Source organism: Euwallacea similis, chromosome 1, assembly GCF_039881205.1.
Source record: "Euwallacea similis isolate ESF13 chromosome 1, ESF131.1, whole genome shotgun sequence".
Taxonomy (NCBI): Eukaryota; Metazoa; Arthropoda; class Insecta; order Coleoptera; family Curculionidae; genus Euwallacea; species Euwallacea similis.
The window spans coordinates 5,427,964-5,446,514 of NC_089609.1; the positions used below are offsets into that span (position 1 = coordinate 5,427,964).

Consider the following 18,551-nt stretch of genomic DNA (forward strand, 5'->3'; position numbering starts at 1 on the left):
TTCAATGGTTTCCAAGTTCACTTTAAATTTGACCGGAATTGTAGCCTGTTGTTGTCAAGTATTTGAAATTATGTCTAAGGGTTATTTAAATGAATCCCTTAAAATCGAAATTTTAATGATAATAAGGTATGACGATAGGTCACGTAATCAAGGAAAAATTGTAGCATTGTTTCAAGAAACCCACTCTGATTTACCACTAATTACGCAAGACATCATACGCAAAATCAAGACACGTTATCGTGATTAGGCCACGTGAGGGATATACCAATACAAAGGCAACTTAGAGTAATTGATGAAGGCAAACAATTAAACGTTTTACTTGCTCTCCAAGAAAATCCTATTACTTCAGTTCAGCAACTTGCAAAAGAAAACTTCAGCCATACGTCTGCGCAAAAATTAATGAAATCATGTAAGATGTAAGATATAAAATGCTAATGGTACAAGCGTTAATGAAAGATGATCCGGATCGTCAGTTTTGTAAAATTATTATGAATGCACTTGATCAGCATTCAATAGATTTGGCATGGGTTATTTTTTCGGATGAGTACTTTTGCATTGAATGGTGAACTAAAAAGAACTGCCGATTTTGGTTCACGGAGAATCCTCACTAGTTATGCGAAACTTCCACTTAGCGACCCTAAGACCTCAAAGTTTGGGTAGGTATAATTGGTGACCACATCATTGGGCCAGTATTTCTTGGAAATTATTTGCCTACATATCTGGATTTCTTACAGGAAGATCTTATTTAAGCTTTAGCTGCTTTGTTGCCTCATTATGCAAAAGCAAACTTTCATGATGATCGAATATGGTTTCATCAGAACGGTGCTCCACTTCATTACGATATAACGTTCGACAATATTTGGATGAAGTATTTCCAAGCTGTTGGATTGGAAGAAGGGGTACAATTGAATAGCCGCCAACATCGCCAGAATTTAATCTCCTGGATTATTTCCTTTGGGGTCACATAAAACCAAAGTTTACTCGATAGATTCTGAAAATTTAGAGGAACTGGGGCAAAGACTAATTCCCGAAATCCGACAAATAACCCCAGAAGTACTACGTAATGTAAAAAATGAATTTTATTGTAGGTTAGGGCAGTGCTAGGAAGGAAATGGTCAATATTTCCAACAATTCTTATAGCAAAACAATTAATTTCATTAGCGTGATTTAGTTCATTTTTATGCCGTTTCTAATGAAGTATCATAATATTATACCTTTATATTTGGGAATAAGGTGCAAATAAGGTGTAAAATTCAATTCAGTATCAAAGGAAAGTATCAAACCTAAAAAAATCGGACCCGAATTTTTTTGTTTCTTTAGAAAACTAATGCGAAACGAGATCTGGAATTTATTCCAGTTAAATGTGCCACCCTGTATTCAGCTGATAATATGTACTGGTGCTATCAAATGTTTTTGAAGTGTTGAGTATAAATGCCAGGCAAAACTGTCGAATCTCAGGCGAATTCATCGAATATTATTCAAATGATAAGGTAAGGGTGTCAGTGTGTAGAAGAACAATTCCTGATACGTTAGTCAAATATCACACATGCCTATTAAATATTGATAAATGTCACTAGGTGTGAATGACAAATTTTTAAGATTCAAATGTTAGTGTACACACATTGCAACCAACTCATATATGACCGATTATTAATCAGGACTTCAATTAACGCGTTCGCTTTGCGAAATATCTCAATTATTAATCACCGTCATTATTAAACTTCTCCATCAAATAACTGTTTCGTGCTAGATCTTTACTGATGTGTTAAATTGTCACTAAACCCTGGTAAATTTGTGGTGGATATAATTTTAGAATCCATTTTCATTAATGAACTACCTAAAAATAAATGAAATTCTTATCATATACGAGTACGTATTGTTGATTTATCGACCTTAGATCCCAATAAAGTTAATTTAATTGAATCGTAAATGGTAAATTTTCTTTATTCCAAATCGTTGCTTTAATTATCATTATTAAATAGATTTTCAACTATATTATATTATTATCCAATTAGTTTAAGCAAGCATCTGGTTTAACAGCAAATTACTAAAGCGTTGGTAAACTCCTAAAATTGATAAGGGGATGATGCCATAGATAGAAATCGTGCATTCGAATTGGAATTATCCTCCAAGTACTGTTAACAGTAGATTAATAATTGGCCTTAACTTAGTTAACTAAGTTAACTCGACACTCTAAAAAGTAAAAGAAATTCCGTGTTTATCTCTGTTTTTGCGAAGTTAACGTTTCACTGATTTGTCGAAGTTGCATTTTAAATTTTGTTAAATAAGGGTTTATTTAATTTCAGTGTTCGAATGACCTATACCGGTGAACTGACACCGGAGTTTTAAATGGCATGTTATAGTGTCAATTTAATTTCTTTAAATAATATAAAATTCATCCAGATTTTCCAATAAAGCTGAATGCGTTCTCGGGGGAACACAACATGATGCTCTATTAATGTAATTTTAGAACATCCTGTGGCGAAATTGTGTATTTAGCACTGAAATATGTATGTTCTGGGCTGAAATGCACTTTGCTCTTTGTAGATTATTTTTTGAATCATGATGATATTTCAGCTGGTTAAAAAACTTATTAATTATTGAAAAACTCGTCCGTATAGAGAAATTAAACTTTGGTCATTTTTTTTTTGTTTCCCTTACGCTGATTTTGTGGGGATGACTTTGTTCTAATGCATGATGCTGCACAACATCATGATCATTCTTGCTGTGCACTAGCGAGAATGAAGTCCAAACGAGAGTTCAATGGAACATGTTTGGGACATGTACTTTTGTGAAGAGCGTATTCCTGCTCATTTAACCATATATCCGGGACAAGAACCTTTTTTGAAGAGATTGGAACAATAACTTCCAGTTCCCATTTCCCATTTTATATATAGGACACTCGCCCTTTAATTTTAGGTATGCCAAAAGAACACAGGCAATCATTCGGGCACATGGGGGTAACGCCCGCTCCTAAAAACATTTTACATACAAATTGTTTAAAAGTTTAGCTACAGCGTCTTTTCGACCTCGGGCTGAAATTACTTTAGTTTCATTTGTGTTTATTATGATCATGAAACATCACATAACGTTTCAATTTTAAGTTATTCATAACTTTAAAACCAGCCGAGAAGTCAACATGATTCTAAAAATACTCCATAGAGAATACATTACACTTCCTTTCCTGAACACTTTTCATTTTCAACTAAATGTGTTCTAAAGTTAGATTCAAGAGAACATCAATTTGGTGTTGTCCCGTACATTCGATTTGCACGTCGCTTCATCGCAAAATCATTATTGATATTGAATAATTTTCTCCTCATCTGCAAAAAGAAACTTGAGAATCGGGCCAAAAATGGAAAAGATCATATTTTATTAAAATTTATGATGCTCCGTTTTTAGTGCCCATGAGTATATTAAATATAATTCAATTTTTTTCAAATTCCTCTAAATCAGTGATAAATCACTGTGCTCGTCTTGGCCCTTGAGTGAGCCCCCATTTTGTTCAATCCAGAAAAACCCGGGTCAGATGCCATTAGCCATTCCCACCCCTTAGCCACATAACAGTTTAGAAAAAAAGAGACAAAAGGGTGGTCTACTAAAACGTCATCGTGTCGGTCCCTCGTTGACTTTTCGAAATCGCTTTGGTAACATCAAAGGGGCGTCTTTACCATTAGGTAACGACTCCTGCTTCGGAATGTAGACGAAAGGAGGGCTTTTTCGATTAGGACGAGTCTTTACAGCGGGTTTATTGCAGGATGAATAATTTACTGACGAGGAGATTGCAGTTTATCCTCGTCCTGCCAGAACAGTTGTTTCTGTATCGGGCCATGTTTGCGATTATATTTCTTTTTAACAACGATGCATCTTTGTACCGATGTTTTATCGATCACTTTGTTTCTTTCAGATAAAAGAATACGGGAAACTAGAGTCGTACGAGGAACGCAAAGAAAAAGCCAAAGACATTTACGATAAATATATTATGAAGGAACTCTTAGCTCGAACACATGTGAGTAGCCAACTATTTGTGACATTAATGTCGTTATTTGTCTCTTAAGTCCTTAATTCCATTATGTTTTGGGTGCACCTTCTAAATTTATTGATTGAGCATGTTTGCAGGAATATTCAGAAGAGTGCCTTCAACACGTTCAACAACATCTAATGAGGCAAGAAGTGCCTGCGACGCTCTTCGAGGTGATTTAGCTGCAATGTTACCACTCCTATCTCATTTTTATAAGTGTTTTTCCATTTCAGCCTTATATAGAAGAAATTTATAGCCATCTTAGGGAAGAACCGTTTAAGCAATTTTTAGAAAGGTTTGAAGCTTTAGTCTCGTTGAAGACATGATCATTAACTCTTTTTCCGTTTTAGTGATAAATATACTAGGTTTTTACAATGGAAAAGTTTAGAATTAAATATTAAGGTGAGTAAGGGGGTTTAAATTTTTGGGTAAAACGTATTTATACGTGCTTCACAGGAAATATCGAGCACTACCTACAATACGTGAAGTTTCCAGTGGGATTCGCTCGGTCGGGTACAAATATTGAATTCTAAAAATAGGGCAACTGTTGTGGTTGAAACATCCTCCATTCGCTTTATCTTGGTCTATTCAATACTCCCGCTCTCAGTTTACATTATTTTAAATCGATTGTAATTGTAACTATCTTTGGTATTAATTCCTAATTCCTACGCTTCCTAAAGGCTAAGCTGTATAAATTGCTATTTACATGCACCATTTTGTTAAGAATTCTATTTTGGCCAATTTTTTTCCTGCTTTAAATTCTTGTCCAGGGACTCCCACAGAGAAAATGTCAGGGAATCTCTGGAGACCAGTTCGCTATCGTTGTTATGTCGCATGTTTATAAATTTGAGTAAATTACGAATGAATATCGTTTATGGTCAGTTTACACGTAGATTGTCAGAAACTAGTTATTGTTAGGCGTGTCAGGTCATTTTATGCTTCGGTTAAAAATAACCATTTAGAGGCGTTTAATATTAATTACATAATCGGTCAACCTACTCGTCATTGATCTATCCTCCTACGAGTAACATAAAAGTAATTGAGATATCGGGCAAAGAAATTAGATGCCAGAAATGCTGGGAAGAGAGAACAATCTTCCCTATGGTATCAGTATAGTAAACACTCAACTTATAATAAATAAACAAAACAAGTAAATAATATAGGACTTTGCGAAGGACATACATTTTTCAAAAGATGTTGATGATGGAATTTTGGGACGCGAAGTGTTGGAAACTTTGACCGTAAATGAATACATGTAATGAGATCACAAGCGTTCATTTTAAACTGTAAAATTCACTGATTTGTATTTTACACGAGCATATTTATCTATATTAACTAAGATTCATTTTTATCGTTCTATCTATTGCTTTTCCAGTTATCGATGAACGACTTCAGTGTGCATCGTATAATCGGTAGGGGAGGTTTCGGCGAAGTGTACGGCTGTCGGAAGGCCGACACCGGCAAGATGTACGCCATGAAGTGCCTCGATAAGAAGCGCATCAAAATGAAACAGGGTGAGACTCTCGCGTTGAACGAGAGGATCATGCTCAGTCTAGTTTCCACTGGACAGGTTAGTCAACATCCTTAAAAATATTCTAATTTGGGCCTCTCTCGTTTGTCTGCCTCGATTCATGAATACCCAAGCTGTAACGTATGCGTTCTTTTTTCTAATTTCCTGTCTGGAAAATATTATCGGAAGATAGAAGACGAGAGGTTTTTGCTCTTAAGGAACTAAAATACGAATAATGATAGACAAATATGAGCTTTCAATTTTTTTTTTTTTTTGGTAAAATGTTTTTGTGTTCATAGGACTGTCCATTCATTGTATGTATGACCTACGCTTTTCACACGCCAGATAAGCTGTGTTTCATCTTGGACTTGATGAACGGCGGAGATCTGCACTACCACCTCAGTCAGCACGGAGTTTTCGCCGAACAGGAAATGCGCTTCTATGCTGCAGAGGTTCGTTTCCGTTTCATAAAATTGCATTGGAAAGGTGGCAAGAGAATAGTCCTCAGAAGTGTTAAATCAACCTTAAAATCTAGTAAAAACATTGATAAGAAACATTCTGTTGGTTTTAATTGCAAAACGATGGCAAAGAATCGATATTCCTAACACACTGCATGTATAATCACTAGAACGGTTCAATGTATTCCAACAGAATTGAATGTTGAAAGTGAGCATTTTTCAGGTGATTTTAGGCCTAGAACATATGCACCGGAGATACATTGTGTACAGGGACTTAAAGCCGGCCAATATTTTATTAGACGAGCACGGCCACGTGCGTATCTCTGACTTGGGACTTGCCTGTGATTTTAGCAAAAAGAAACCCCACGCCAGCGTGGGCACCCACGGGTATATGGCACCCGAAGTCCTTTGCAAGGTGAGTGTTAAGTACCGTTTTGATTCGTTCTTTGATCTTTAACATTATTCTCATTTCAATTTTCTTTTCTAGGGCACGCCATATGACTCATCAGCAGACTGGTTTAGTTTCGGTTGTATGCTTTACAAATTGCTCAAAGGACACTCACCATTTCGCCAGCACAAAACGAAAGACAAACACGAAATCGACAAGATGACGCTGACGATGAATGTGGAGCTCCCAGATTCGTTTTCCAGGGATCTGAAGTCACTGTTAGAGGGATTGTTGCAGAGGGATGTGGATAAAAGATTGGGCTGTCGCGGGAGCGGCTCCGACGAGGTCAAAGCACATTCTTTCTTTGGAGGTTTGGACTGGAGTCAGGTGTACAATCAAAAGTACAATCCGCCCTTAGTTCCGCCTAGAGGAGAAGTTAATGCGGCGGATGCTTTTGATATTGGTTCCTTCGATGAAGAAGATACAAAGGGGATTAAGGTAACTTTTCTGCAGGAAGAAATTATGTGAAAGAGTAACGGTTTTATTTGTGCGATTAGTTAACAGATGCTGATCAAGAATTGTACAAAAACTTCCCTCTGGTTATATCGGAACGATGGCAGAACGAAGTGGCAGAAACTGTTTTTGAGTCTGTCAATCAAGAGGCCGATAAGAATGAAAGGAAGAAGACGAAACAGAAGAAACCGTACGACGACGAAAAAGGTATCTTTTAAACCCTATAATCGGTGCAATACCGAGACCACGAATGTGTAAATTAGTATTGAGAAAATGCATTTGTCCATGATTCGAAGAAAATAGTAATATTACATCTATATGTAAACACATAAATATCTTTTTTTTTCTTAGAGTACACTTCATTAGTAATAAATACGAAGTACTTCAAACCTACACAAATGTCCTTGTCTCCGGAATAGGCCTAATAAAACTGCCATGTGCATAATGGCCGCCAGATTATTTAGTGGGCTTCAAATTTCAAGCTTCACTTGACATTGATATATGATTAAAAACACATATTTTTCGTTTATTTTAGAGTCGGATTGTATTTTGCATGGATACATTAAACGGTTAGGTGGGCCATGGTCAGCTTCATGGCAGTTGCGATACGCCAAATTATATCCTAATAGGTAATAACGAATTCCCAATATCTACAAATCGATACCCAAAGAAAATTTTTTTCTTAAGGCTAGAATTATATCCCGAAGGCTCTCGGCCCGAAATGATACTGATGGATCAAATCGAGGAAGTAGCAGCCGAATTACAAAATGTTAAAAATGAGAATTGTATAGTTTTAAGGATGCTTGCGTTAAAGGTAAGTTCAGGTGCGCGGTATTTTAGAGAAAAGGAAAACATACATTGGGTTTTAGGACGGTAAGAAGGAGAAGATCACACTTACCAATCCTGACGAAATCGGCTTGAAAGAGTGGCTGCAATCATTGCGGGCGACTCATAAAAAGAGTCAAGAGCTGCTCGCCTCTATGACCGGTAAAGTGGGCAAAATCTACGGTACAGACAGCAACAACAAAAACAATCAGGCCATTATTCAGACTAAAAGTGCCAACGGCAATTGAGATACGCCGGAATTATTACAGGTAAGGTTTTTAATATTCCATACTAGACAATTTCATACACATATACAACATCTACAGGAAAAAGAATTTGATGTTTTTCCCCTTTTGTTTAGGTAGGCATTGCAACTGGTGCCGTAAGGTAGTCGTTCGCCGCGTAGAGCTGAAAACGTCCAAAAGGGCATCGCTCGAGGCGACGCAGACCCAGTGCAGAAGGAGGGGCCGCATCACGCGACAAATCAAATCAGTATTTTTCATTTGTGTTAAAAATTATTTCTAAAGACTTGTGCAATCCTAGGAAGTTCAATCAAATTTTTATAAAACCCAGAAAACGTTTAAATTTAGTCAAATGTGGGCAATACGTCTGAAATCGCCGACCTGCCTCTTGGTTTATGTCACTATAGGAATACGAGGTATGTCAATATTCAGAGAAAAAGTAAGGAGGACACGAATTGATATATTTTTCTAATAAAAGTGACATAAAGAAGGGGCATACAGTCTTATCAGTTTAGTATGTATTATAATCTAGCTGGCCTACTGATGACAATACAAAACACCCATTTCCAGATGTCAATCTAACGTCTACCTGCGTAATAGCAATAGCAGAAACTGTGTGAATGTTAGCACAAACTTGTAATCCGGTCAAGCGGTACCTCATTTGCAAGACTTTCCCTTGAGCTAATGCCCAAAAATAATGTATATAAATGAGGTGCCAATCAATACATATAGCGTATTTAAGGTTTACAGCTGCCAGAGGTAGCAGTCTCAACCCCGTAAATTGCTTAGGTTCAATAGTATTTGTAAGCGACTATAATTATTTTAACGCGTAGAAAAAAATCCCCCTCCCGAGATGACCGTAGGATAGAAACGCGCCAATGACTGTCTTTATTTTCATGACAATTTTGTCAGTATTTCTATATGTAAATTTATACAGGGTCTGGCGCGATTGGCAAAGCACGCGTTTCAGAAACGCGCCCTATGTCATCAACCCCAGGCCAAATTGTATTTATAGTGTATTTATTAATTTATAACATTTAGCTAGTTTTATCATATAAATAGATCTTTCTTTCGTGGGATAGAACAATCAATTTTCAAATTCTATTTTTAACGTGAAACGAGTTATTGTAGTGCCCGCAATGTTTTTTTTGCGATATTTTTAATTAAAAGCTTTAATGGTCAATTCCGTGGGGGTTTTAAACGACTAACTACCCCCGTCTCATTGACATAAAATGTAATTTAATGTGAACCCTGCTAACATTTTCAAATGGTTTTTCTAAATAAATTTGTCAAATGGTGGTTTTCTTTCACATCACATAATGGGAAAGGGACAAGTAAGTATCCATTAGTATTTCTTTAGGTGGTATCTACAATGTGTCATTGGCAGGGAACAATAGAGAACTGCGTGACTGAGCGGAAAATTTTAAAGAATCTGCTCTTGGCTTAGAGTTCTGAGCATAGACTGCTGAACAAAACACACCAGACAAACATATACAAGGTGACATTGAAATAAAGAGTTATGCGTTTACTCACATGGTACAAGGTGTTAAAAAAATAAAATAATTATACATTTTTGCAAAAACTTTTGATTTTCGAAGTACAGGCTGTTAAAATGTTATTTAAAAAAATACAAATTTGTGGATGGCTCCCAAACAGTTTAAAATATTTAAATGCTATTTTCCACTTTATAACAGTTATTATCGGTGCATTTTTGATACATAAATTTTATTTTTATGTATGTGTTTTTAAAGAAAATAAATGATACGTCTCTGTTGTTCTAAAAAATAAAAATCAGTTTTATGTTCCCCATTTCCCCCTTTTTCATGCAAGACACATTTCGTACACAAACCGTTTTCATAGCACTGAAAACGGAAGCCAGCTGTGCACTAGAAAATCCTAGCATACTAGGTTTCCACCAATTAAAAAGCAGTGGGTTCAATTCCCAGCCGGGATATTGTTTTTATTAGTATTTGTGTATTCCTGGGGAAGAATATACATAACTCGCTGGAAGGTCTGTTAAAATTTCGCCACTATCTTCAAATACCTTCTAGACATAACAGTAGGTACCTACTTGTACTTTCCCAAAAACTTTCGCTAAAGCCGTACTAATTCTGGTATTTTAATGGACGTTTTAGAAACCCTTTTATACATTGCAATCAATGAAAGTTTATAGTTATTTTTTATAAACCTTATTTGTCACTAACTCGTGTGATTGGCTCTATTTTAATAGTAGTACGATGCGTTTGAACGAAACACTAAAACATAATTTTAAGAGCATAAAATTCTACGGTCTAATAAGTCATAATAATTGTATATACTTTGCAGCCCACAATCGTTCCCCTTCCATTCAATGAAACTTTATTCAAACGCCTCGTATGTCTGTGCCACATTCTTTTTTGTACATACCTACTACTTAGTATTTACACACGTTTTTTAGATGTCTTTTTTTAAATAAAACTTTAAATAAGTGTTTGTTTTCCTCAGACATTGTCTTTTTAAGTTCAATAATTATGAAGTAATTCTAAAAGTAGGCTAATTCTAGTCAAAACATTGCATACATTTTACCTTAATAATAACAAGAATAAAAGTATTTTAGTCCAATTTTTTGTGGTTGTTTTAATATGGAAGGTTTTAACCAGGTAAAAAAACAAGCATCGTTTTTGCCAAACTCGTATACATTTATTTCTAGGCACTGGCTGCAAATATCCCAACTGAAGTCATTTATATAAATTAAAGATAGCCTCTCCAGGACGAAAGGTTTTGACCCCTCTGTCGAAAGCCCGAAAATGGAACTTTTGCTCGTTCTCCCCCCTCTGAACAGTCATTAACCCTGTTACATCAGTGCTTCTGCCAGTTTTTAAAGATGAAACATTCACAAATAAATCGCAAACGTATTGAACACTATTGGCTACTACCAAGTCATTTTTCGAACTAACGTGAGAGTTTATAACAGTAAAAATATTTCCTTCACCAGTTAAATTAATGCAATTATTGGTAAACTGAACCATCTCCGATAGTTCAGCGCCCAAGTCTAGAAAATGACTCAAGTCGTCGATTACCAAGTATATGGGACTGTTCGAGTTGGAGAGAAACGAGGCAATCTCCTTTTTAATAGAGTCAAACAGGCAGTTTAGAATGCCGCCATTGTTGGCATCCTAAAACAGTTTTTAAAGTTCTGTTGGCTTGTCTTAAGAGCCAATTATTACCTCAAATCGTTGCCCGATGTTCTCTACTAAATCCTCGAGAGGATCAAAGACTTTCACATTGCCCATCTCAACAGTTTGCCGCAAATCATATCCCAGTTTTTTCCCTACATTCTGATAATGCTCAAAGCTGTTGTGCATCATCAGAAAGCAAATTCGACATTGCTGATAGAGCAACTGTTTTATGAGATGCGTTATAACAAAGTTTGAGTCGGCAAAGGAGTTTTCCCTTATGAAGATGATTTTGTCGTCCGATTTTACTTTTAGTGATGATAGTACTGGGTTGGAGATGGTTGGGTCTGTTAAAGATGCCATTGTCAGGATATTTCAATTCCCTTCACCTGAAATAGAAAACTAATGTTATACTTAGCTAAGATCTGAGACAAAACCAACAGGTAAACCACTGAAGTAATGGAGATCTTGAGAATTGCTGGATATAGAGCAAAGTTTTTGAACTGCATTAAAAATTACCAAGTGTACAACTTTTGACCTTAGCATTGACCTACCTAGCCCTGCTCAGGTAGTACATAAAATTCATTTAATTTTTTTTTCAGCAGTGTAAGCAATGGAAATATAACATGTCGCCTCTCTGTAAACTAGAACAAACATTTGCACTTTTTTTTACAACTATATTTAGTAGGTAATAGAGTCAAGCACAATTAAAGAATGGCCAGTGCCTCCAAATAACTTAAATGATTGTAAAAAAAATGAGATGATTTACAGAATGTAGCAAACCTCACAGAGCCAATATGAAATCATCTGGATTAGTTAGTTGTTCATCTGAATCTGTCAACAGATACCATGGAGGTCTGTCTATTGCAGTTATTGGAAAAAACATAAGGACAGTGTTAAGATTGGGTAGCCAACACAGGTAACATGCAGAGAAAAAAAGAAGTTTTATCCTGACCCAAGAACAAAACAAGTGTAATAGAGCAGCATTAACTAGTATAATAGTGATATTGTCACTTCTTAGTGGATTATTAGATTGTAGTTGTGTTTTACTGGAGAGTTCATAAAACATTTTTTGTTTAAAACAGGTATACGGGAATTATTTGAACCCCCTAAGTTGCAACCATCATTTCTCATTTAACTAGTTAGCATACAAATGATTAAGCTTTAAAATGTGCATTTTTCTAAATGCATTCAACTTGATTAAGCCTAACAAACTTTAATTTAAGTCATATTGACAAATAGGTTAAAGTCACCTTCACGCCATGAATAATGAATCATGTGGTCGTTTACATTTTGAATTTGCACTTAAAAATTTGATTAGACTCATAGTGATAGAACAGTTTTGACCCTCCTAAGCGTCCATTGGTCCAAATTCTACACAGGAAAATCAATAGAATATTCAAGGAAATTCGCGCATCTCAAGGTAAATAATTTCGTTTTTAAATTCAATAACCTGTACATTTGGACGATAAAACTACTAATTCCGAAAACTATGTGATAACCTTGAAGCAATTAATTTCAAAAACTGGACTCTATTGCTTATGTAGACGCTTATCGCCAGCGAAAGAAATCGTGGTGTCAATATAGTGGACTATGAGTGTGTCGGGGAGGGCATCCTTAGTTTAAGTAAGATATTTGAATTATTACCTGACCCAAAGAGGTGCCAAACGAAGGGAATTCCGATTTTTTGGGTAAGTCACAAGCCAAGATTCATAATTACATTCATAACACGTTTTTGTTTATATAACCTCAAAAAAAATCTTGACATTCATCAATTTTCTGGCGTCTGGGCCTTGTTGCCAAAATGGCACATTTTTTCTAAAATTGAACGTCATCCTGACGGTATAAATCCTTTAAAAATTTTAATATAAATACAACATATTGCTTATTTACGTTGCTACAATACTGAATTAATAGTCACCTTTACAGGCAACACTGATCCGCTCATTTGGGTAACAAGAATTATAATGTAAATTTAAATTTCTTAATTTTACGGTTGCACGTCCGGCAACACGGACACGTTCATTGAACTTTTGAAAATTGAGCGGCCGCCAGGTGGCAGGTTTTCGATTTGTGAATAAAGCAAAGGCCCGTAATGTTTTGCAGGCTGTACCACTAATTGGTGCCCTAAGTTTAAGGCTTGATTATTTTTATAGGGTTCTTCAAAAAAGGTGTTTTTTCCATTTGAAAACCTTGATTATGCCCCATGTAGATTTTATTCAATTGAAATTAATTATTTGCTAATTTTTTTTCCGGACGTACCCATTTGATAACTTTTTTCAACTTTCATGGATACACCGCAAATGATTAATTTTACACTAAAATCGGGTAGTTCAGTCTTATTTTTTTGCCTGTTAATTTTCCTTGTAGTATGTCTCACCACTTTTTAGTTGTCTAAAGTAGTATTTTGAGGACAAGAGTGCACATGAAGTCCTAATATGTAGTTCTTGAGAGTTTTGAATAGAAGACTAAAATCTATATCCATTTTCACAAGAATTTAGTTCTCATTTCACTGTGAAGAGTCTGAACTATATACTCTTTTGTCTGTTAATTTTGAGACACCATGTAAGCTATGCTATAGTTATCATATCTTTTTAGTTTACTGTTGGCTACATTCCCTACTAATTCCAATGCAAAGCAAAAAATGATCATCATACAAGATTTTACGATTACCGCTAAAACCTTATATGTATAACAATAAAGATTATTTAACATGATGTAACCTTTGCAGAGTATTGTCTACGTTTTCGAATCGAGGAAAAGTGTAAAAATTAGACCCTATCAAAAATTAATTAGCGACAAATAGCTTTATCTATACAACGCTGGATATAAGACGAATGAAAATAAAATTGGAGATAATTATAATAGATACAATACATATTTAGTAAATAAGTACTTGCTATATCAAATATCTGAAACTCATATTCAGTCGTTCGAAGATTAAAATGTACCATTAGCCGGAATTTATAAATTTTGGCAAGTAATTGAGCTCATTTAATTATTAGATAAGTTTCTTAAAAATGAAAATCCAAAAATAACCCTGTAATACGTGATTGGTATGTAGACTCACATTTAAACGTGTATCTAAGACAGTAAGTATTTAACTGATATTTCTCAATACTCACGTACATATTTATTGAATTAATATCCAATAAATTTATAAACAACCTTCAATGATAATAAATTTATCAAAAATCCACATTTTTTGTCTAAGTTCTGATTTAGGCCTATACAGAAAATACCCTTCAAGCCATGACAATAGAGAAGCAAAAAAGGGTAGCCAGATGGTACTTCGGAGGTCTCTCTTCCGCCTTTGCAGCCTGCTGCACCCATCCCCTGGATCTACTCAAAGTGCATTTGCAGACTCAACAAGAAACTCAGCTTAGTATGATGCAAATGGCACGGAATGTTGTTAAGAATCAAGGCAAAGAAGATGTTTAAGCTTGACTGTTTTGCTACATCGTAGTGTTTGCAGGATTCTTGGCTCTCTATAATGGGCTATCAGCGTCACTCCTGCGGCAGCTAACATATTCCACAACGCGTTTCGCGATATACGAGGTAGCCAAACAGAAGTATCAACCGGATTCTTTCGCGTCTAAGGTGGTTTTAGCTGCAGGAGCTGGTAAGGATATCAAGCAGTAAATTTTAAAAATACATACATATCTATACTTCGTGACAAAATTTCGTAATCGTTAAAAACGTATACAGGATGTCTCAAAAAAAACGAAAAATATTCGGGTTTTCTATTTTTCCCGTAACTAGAATTCAAAATTAAAGCGATATATAAAAATAAGTTTCTCGTAATTCTGTATTTTTAAGATAAATATGAAATGCTTAGTTTTAATTAAAAAAAAATCGAAATGGTCATGTAGTAGAAAATAATATGCTAAATCCAAAAATGTTAAAAAATTTAAGGCATCCCATGTAAAGATCAAAAGGTATTGGCCTCCCCTAGGGCCTTTTCTAAAGATTAAAATTTTTTTCTTTATTAATTTTGTCTTTTAAACTATTTAAAGAGGCAAATTTTAGTTGTTACCTCGCAATTTTCTTCAACAGATACCTAAAATCATCCAAAAAAACCATTTATCAGTCGAAAAATAGTTCTGAGACCCTGAAGTCTTCAAAAAAACAAATTTCAAAGCTTTCAAAATGTTTAAAACTTGCAGGATTAGAGTTGTGATTTTTTGAAAATTTACATATTTTAGTTCATCAAACCATCCTGCCTTGCTCTTTTTGAAATTCTCGAAATTTACAATGGATTATTTATTTGGTTTTGACGATGCTTTAGGTGCTTGTGGAGGGTTCATCGGTACTCCCGGTGACATGGTCAATGTCCGCATGCAGAATGATATTAAATTACCCAAAGAAAAACGAAGGAAGTGAGTGTATGCTAATATCCAAATAATATTTCTACCATATATTTCTTATTCAGCTACAAACATGCTCTGGATGGCTTAATTCGCGTTTACCAAGAAGAGGGTATCAGGAGATTGTTCAGCGGAGCCTCTACTGCCACCTCCAGAGCCGTATTCATGACCATAGGCCAGCTCTCGTTTTACGATCAAATTAAAATAATGCTTCTCAAATCCGGATACTTCAGCGATAACCTCACCACTCACTTCTTGTCTAGTTTAAGTGCGGTAAGCCTGCATGAATGCGAATTTTACAGCAACTGCTTTCCAGTGAACTATTCTCTACACGATTTTCTTCAATAGGGCGCCATAGCAACCTCTCTTACTCAGCCTCTCGACGTGATAAAAACGAGAGCGATGAACGCAAAACCAGGCGAGTTCTCCTCTCTGGGGGCCATCATCATGCACACAGCAAAATTGGGGCCCATGGGCTTTTTCAAGGGCTACGTGCCTGCTTTCGTGCGCTTGGCGCCCCAAACTATCCTCACATTCATGTTTCTGGAGCAGATGAGGCTCAATTTTGGTTTCGTGCCCATGAGGGAAGTCGTCATACTTAAAGCTTAAATTGGGCATTTTGGGTATATTTATGTTTGTTAATTGGTGTTGGAGAAAATTCGCTTATTGTGATACTGGAGAGAAAGGCCTTGCAGATTGTAGGTGCACAGTAAATCCGTGCCACTCAAGAATGTTAGGAAGACGTGATAAATTGGAGAGATTCAGAGTGTATGTTTAGTATTAACTTGTGCCCTTCTAAAGTCGGTTTAACTAATCTAAACTCGTTGTATTTTGGATATTTATTGACACTCTGTATACTGGGTGTTCCAGATTGCCTGTGACAGCAATGATCTTCACACCTCGAGGAGATAAAATTAAAAAATGGTTTGATCACAAAAGTTGTAAGATGAAGGCAGAGGTGTAGGCAGGGCGTAATTTTAAATGTACGAGGTGGCTCAAAAAAGTGCAAAAAGCCTCGCCATCCTATAACTTTTACATTTACACCCTCCTTCTACCTCTATGAGATTTTGAGATAACTGCGATAAATAAAACCTGGAACGCCCTGTATATTTAGTATTATAGTACCGGCAAAAAATGCCAGATATTAGTAGTTGTACTCGTAGGCTGATTAAAGCGATGCTACATCCCGAAGGTTTACACGTAATGGAGCATTTTGATATTGAATTACTATTCCTTGCATTAAGAGATTTGCTGTAGGGATTTGGGTAGTTTGTTAATAAATCAACCTCAAGAATCGCATTTTCAATCAATATATTGTATAATTAATAAATATTTTGATTATCTAAAATACGTTGAGCTCTATGCATTCTGCAATTTTAGTTAGGTAGACACGCATTCCATAGGCATAATTTTAGGCAATAAATAAAGAATGCAGGTAGGCTTAAATCCTATTTAATATAATTGAGTCTGATCCTCTATTTTATGCTGAACCTAGTTATATATTTATTTGTACCTCTCTTCTGAGGTAGGGGGGAGTAATAACATGGCTGCCTATTAGTGATCTAAAAATATTTTCCAGTGCCAAAGCATTATATTTCTTCCAGAGGCCATATTCAATTTCCTATAATAGGTACATCATTAGAAAGGTGACGTCAAAAACACGTCAATAATACTCTTTCTGCACTTCCAACGTCACATTCACAGGCTAGAATGACGTGATTACGACTGATATGACATAAGAATAATATCATTTATACGTCACCTCGGTACCAATGAAGCACACAGTCTATTTGCTGTTTGTCTTTTCACTCCTTGATCGAAAATGTGAGCATTTAGCTTGTGGAGTTACGTCATTAGTTTTGCCATTCGCCTGATACTCACACAAAAACCTAATAAATTTGCAACGATGAAGTTTTCAGGAACATTATTCCCATGTTCAGAGACCTAAAATTAGTGCATTGGAGTAAAATAAGAAAAAGGTTCTTGGGGAGAAAAAAATTTGGTTTTTAAGTTGTAGCCCTATTTAACGCAAAAGGGCCTAGCGCCAGCTTAAGTTTTGCCACGAATGTAAACTATTTCAAAGGAGAACACGACCTAAAACAAATTTCTAGTTGAAGATGAATCATTTTTAGGACATGCTGTATAGAGATTATGCCGATTGATGACGCAATTCCACAAATCGAACACTCAGAACGTACTACATATCACTGATTATTTCCCTTTCCATTCACTAATTCAGGGCATGTTTTTACAGTTTTTCAAAAATTGTTGAACATATATTTTTTTCCAATTCCTAAAAATGAGTTTTTTGAACAGAAATTGATATTTTGTATAAAAATTCGCACTTACGCACCTTGGCATCTAAACATACGTATTTATTTGAAATATCAACAGTGTAGCATTTTAAATTTTATCTCGGTGTATTGTGTTTCATTATTATTGTTGCTATTTGTTGCTGAAATAAAACCAATTATTTTAAATAACATTTGAGGTTTTCGATAATTTTCCTTGTTTCAATGTAACCTCTCCTTCTCCTTGATTTTTTCCCATTTCTAGGGCAAGGTTACCAAAAAGCTTATCGAACCCATTGGCGTCGTTGAAACAAGGATGATGCCGACGGAACCCACGACCCGGAGAGTTTAATAGCTTATGGGGCTCATTAGGTGAGTTGATCCCCACTTTATTTAATCGTAAATAAATACGGGGTGAGTCACGATATACATATATAGTTCGAGAAGTACGTGGGAAAGAAGAACTTTTGTTATTGCTTGAATCAGTGAAGTCCTATAGTTTCTTCCAAATTATATAAAATTTTAAAATGCAAATTTCCTTGTTCTTTACATAAGTAGCGGTTTTTTTATGTAATTACCTTTACCATTTCTGAGATTGTTGGTAAATTAAATTTTTTACGTTCCTGCGAAACGAATTCTGGGATTCACAGGAGAAAAATTACATCCGAAATGTCCTGGCTTATAGGACCTTAATTACTTATTTTTTTACAATGATGAGTAACACGAATCTATTAAAATTAATTATATTAAATTTCTTAACAAAACAAATAAATCTGCCGAC

General features: G+C 35.5%; 4 protein-coding genes across 4 annotated transcripts in view; 3 read left to right on the forward strand and 1 right to left on the reverse strand.

Annotated features, from left to right (window-relative positions):
* Positions 1 to 10,558, forward strand: part of LOC136419938 (G protein-coupled receptor kinase 1) — a 29,751-nt gene extending 19,193 nt beyond the window's left edge. The window contains exons 5-17 of the mRNA XM_066406551.1: positions 3,908 to 4,009; positions 4,120 to 4,194; positions 4,255 to 4,316; positions 4,372 to 4,423; positions 5,397 to 5,591; positions 5,831 to 5,983; positions 6,213 to 6,404; positions 6,477 to 6,875; positions 6,935 to 7,097; positions 7,426 to 7,519; positions 7,578 to 7,704; positions 7,760 to 7,984; positions 8,077 to 10,558. Coding sequence (XP_066262648.1) covers positions 3,908 to 4,009; positions 4,120 to 4,194; positions 4,255 to 4,316; positions 4,372 to 4,423; positions 5,397 to 5,591; positions 5,831 to 5,983; positions 6,213 to 6,404; positions 6,477 to 6,875; positions 6,935 to 7,097; positions 7,426 to 7,519; positions 7,578 to 7,704; positions 7,760 to 7,963 — 1,818 coding nt within the window. The 3' untranslated portion in view covers positions 7,964 to 7,984; positions 8,077 to 10,558. The remainder of the gene's footprint in view (positions 1 to 3,907; positions 4,010 to 4,119; positions 4,195 to 4,254; positions 4,317 to 4,371; positions 4,424 to 5,396; positions 5,592 to 5,830; positions 5,984 to 6,212; positions 6,405 to 6,476; positions 6,876 to 6,934; positions 7,098 to 7,425; positions 7,520 to 7,577; positions 7,705 to 7,759; positions 7,985 to 8,076) is intronic.
* The window catches only part of sta (stubarista 40S ribosomal protein SA), a 68,874-nt gene continuing 51,192 nt past the window's right edge, over positions 870 to 18,551 (forward strand). The window contains exon 1 of the mRNA XM_066406564.1: positions 870 to 880. The gene's annotated coding sequence lies outside the window, so the exon portion shown is untranslated. The remainder of the gene's footprint in view (positions 881 to 18,551) is intronic.
* Positions 10,615 to 12,930, reverse strand: Elp6 (Elongator complex protein 6). Its single transcript, XM_066406570.1, has 3 exons — positions 12,760 to 12,930; positions 11,164 to 11,501; positions 10,615 to 11,112 (listed from the first exon to the last, which is right to left on the reverse strand). The coding sequence occupies exons 2-3, from the start codon at positions 11,473 to 11,475 to the stop codon at positions 10,675 to 10,677; spliced, it is 750 nt and encodes a 249-aa protein (XP_066262667.1). The 5' UTR covers positions 11,476 to 11,501; positions 12,760 to 12,930; the 3' UTR covers positions 10,615 to 10,674.
* On the forward strand, positions 12,389 to 17,943 carry Dic1 (Dicarboxylate carrier 1). The gene is made up of 6 exons (XM_066406565.1): positions 12,389 to 12,535; positions 14,338 to 14,536; positions 14,588 to 14,734; positions 15,401 to 15,491; positions 15,545 to 15,752; positions 15,828 to 17,943. The coding sequence occupies exons 2-6, from the start codon at positions 14,365 to 14,367 to the stop codon at positions 16,086 to 16,088; spliced, it is 879 nt and encodes a 292-aa protein (XP_066262662.1). The 5' UTR covers positions 12,389 to 12,535; positions 14,338 to 14,364; the 3' UTR covers positions 16,089 to 17,943.

Bases quoted from the DNA above. Each gene is read 5' to 3' on its own strand.
- Elp6 (XM_066406570.1), bottom strand. From the start codon at position 11,475: ATGGCATCTTTAACAGACCCAACCATCTCCAACCCAGTACTATCATCA. The intron at 11,113-11,163 runs GTAATAATTGGC...AAACTGTTTTAG, and splicing joins ACATCGGGCAACGATTTGAG to GATGCCAACAATGGCGGCAT.
- Dic1 (XM_066406565.1), top strand. From the start codon at position 14,365: ATGACAATAGAGAAGCAAAAAAGGGTAGCCAGATGGTACTTCGGAGGT. The intron at 15,492-15,544 runs GTGAGTGTATGC...TTTCTTATTCAG, and splicing joins CCCAAAGAAAAACGAAGGAA to CTACAAACATGCTCTGGATG. The intron at 15,753-15,827 runs GTAAGCCTGCAT...TTTCTTCAATAG, and splicing joins TCTTGTCTAGTTTAAGTGCG to GGCGCCATAGCAACCTCTCT.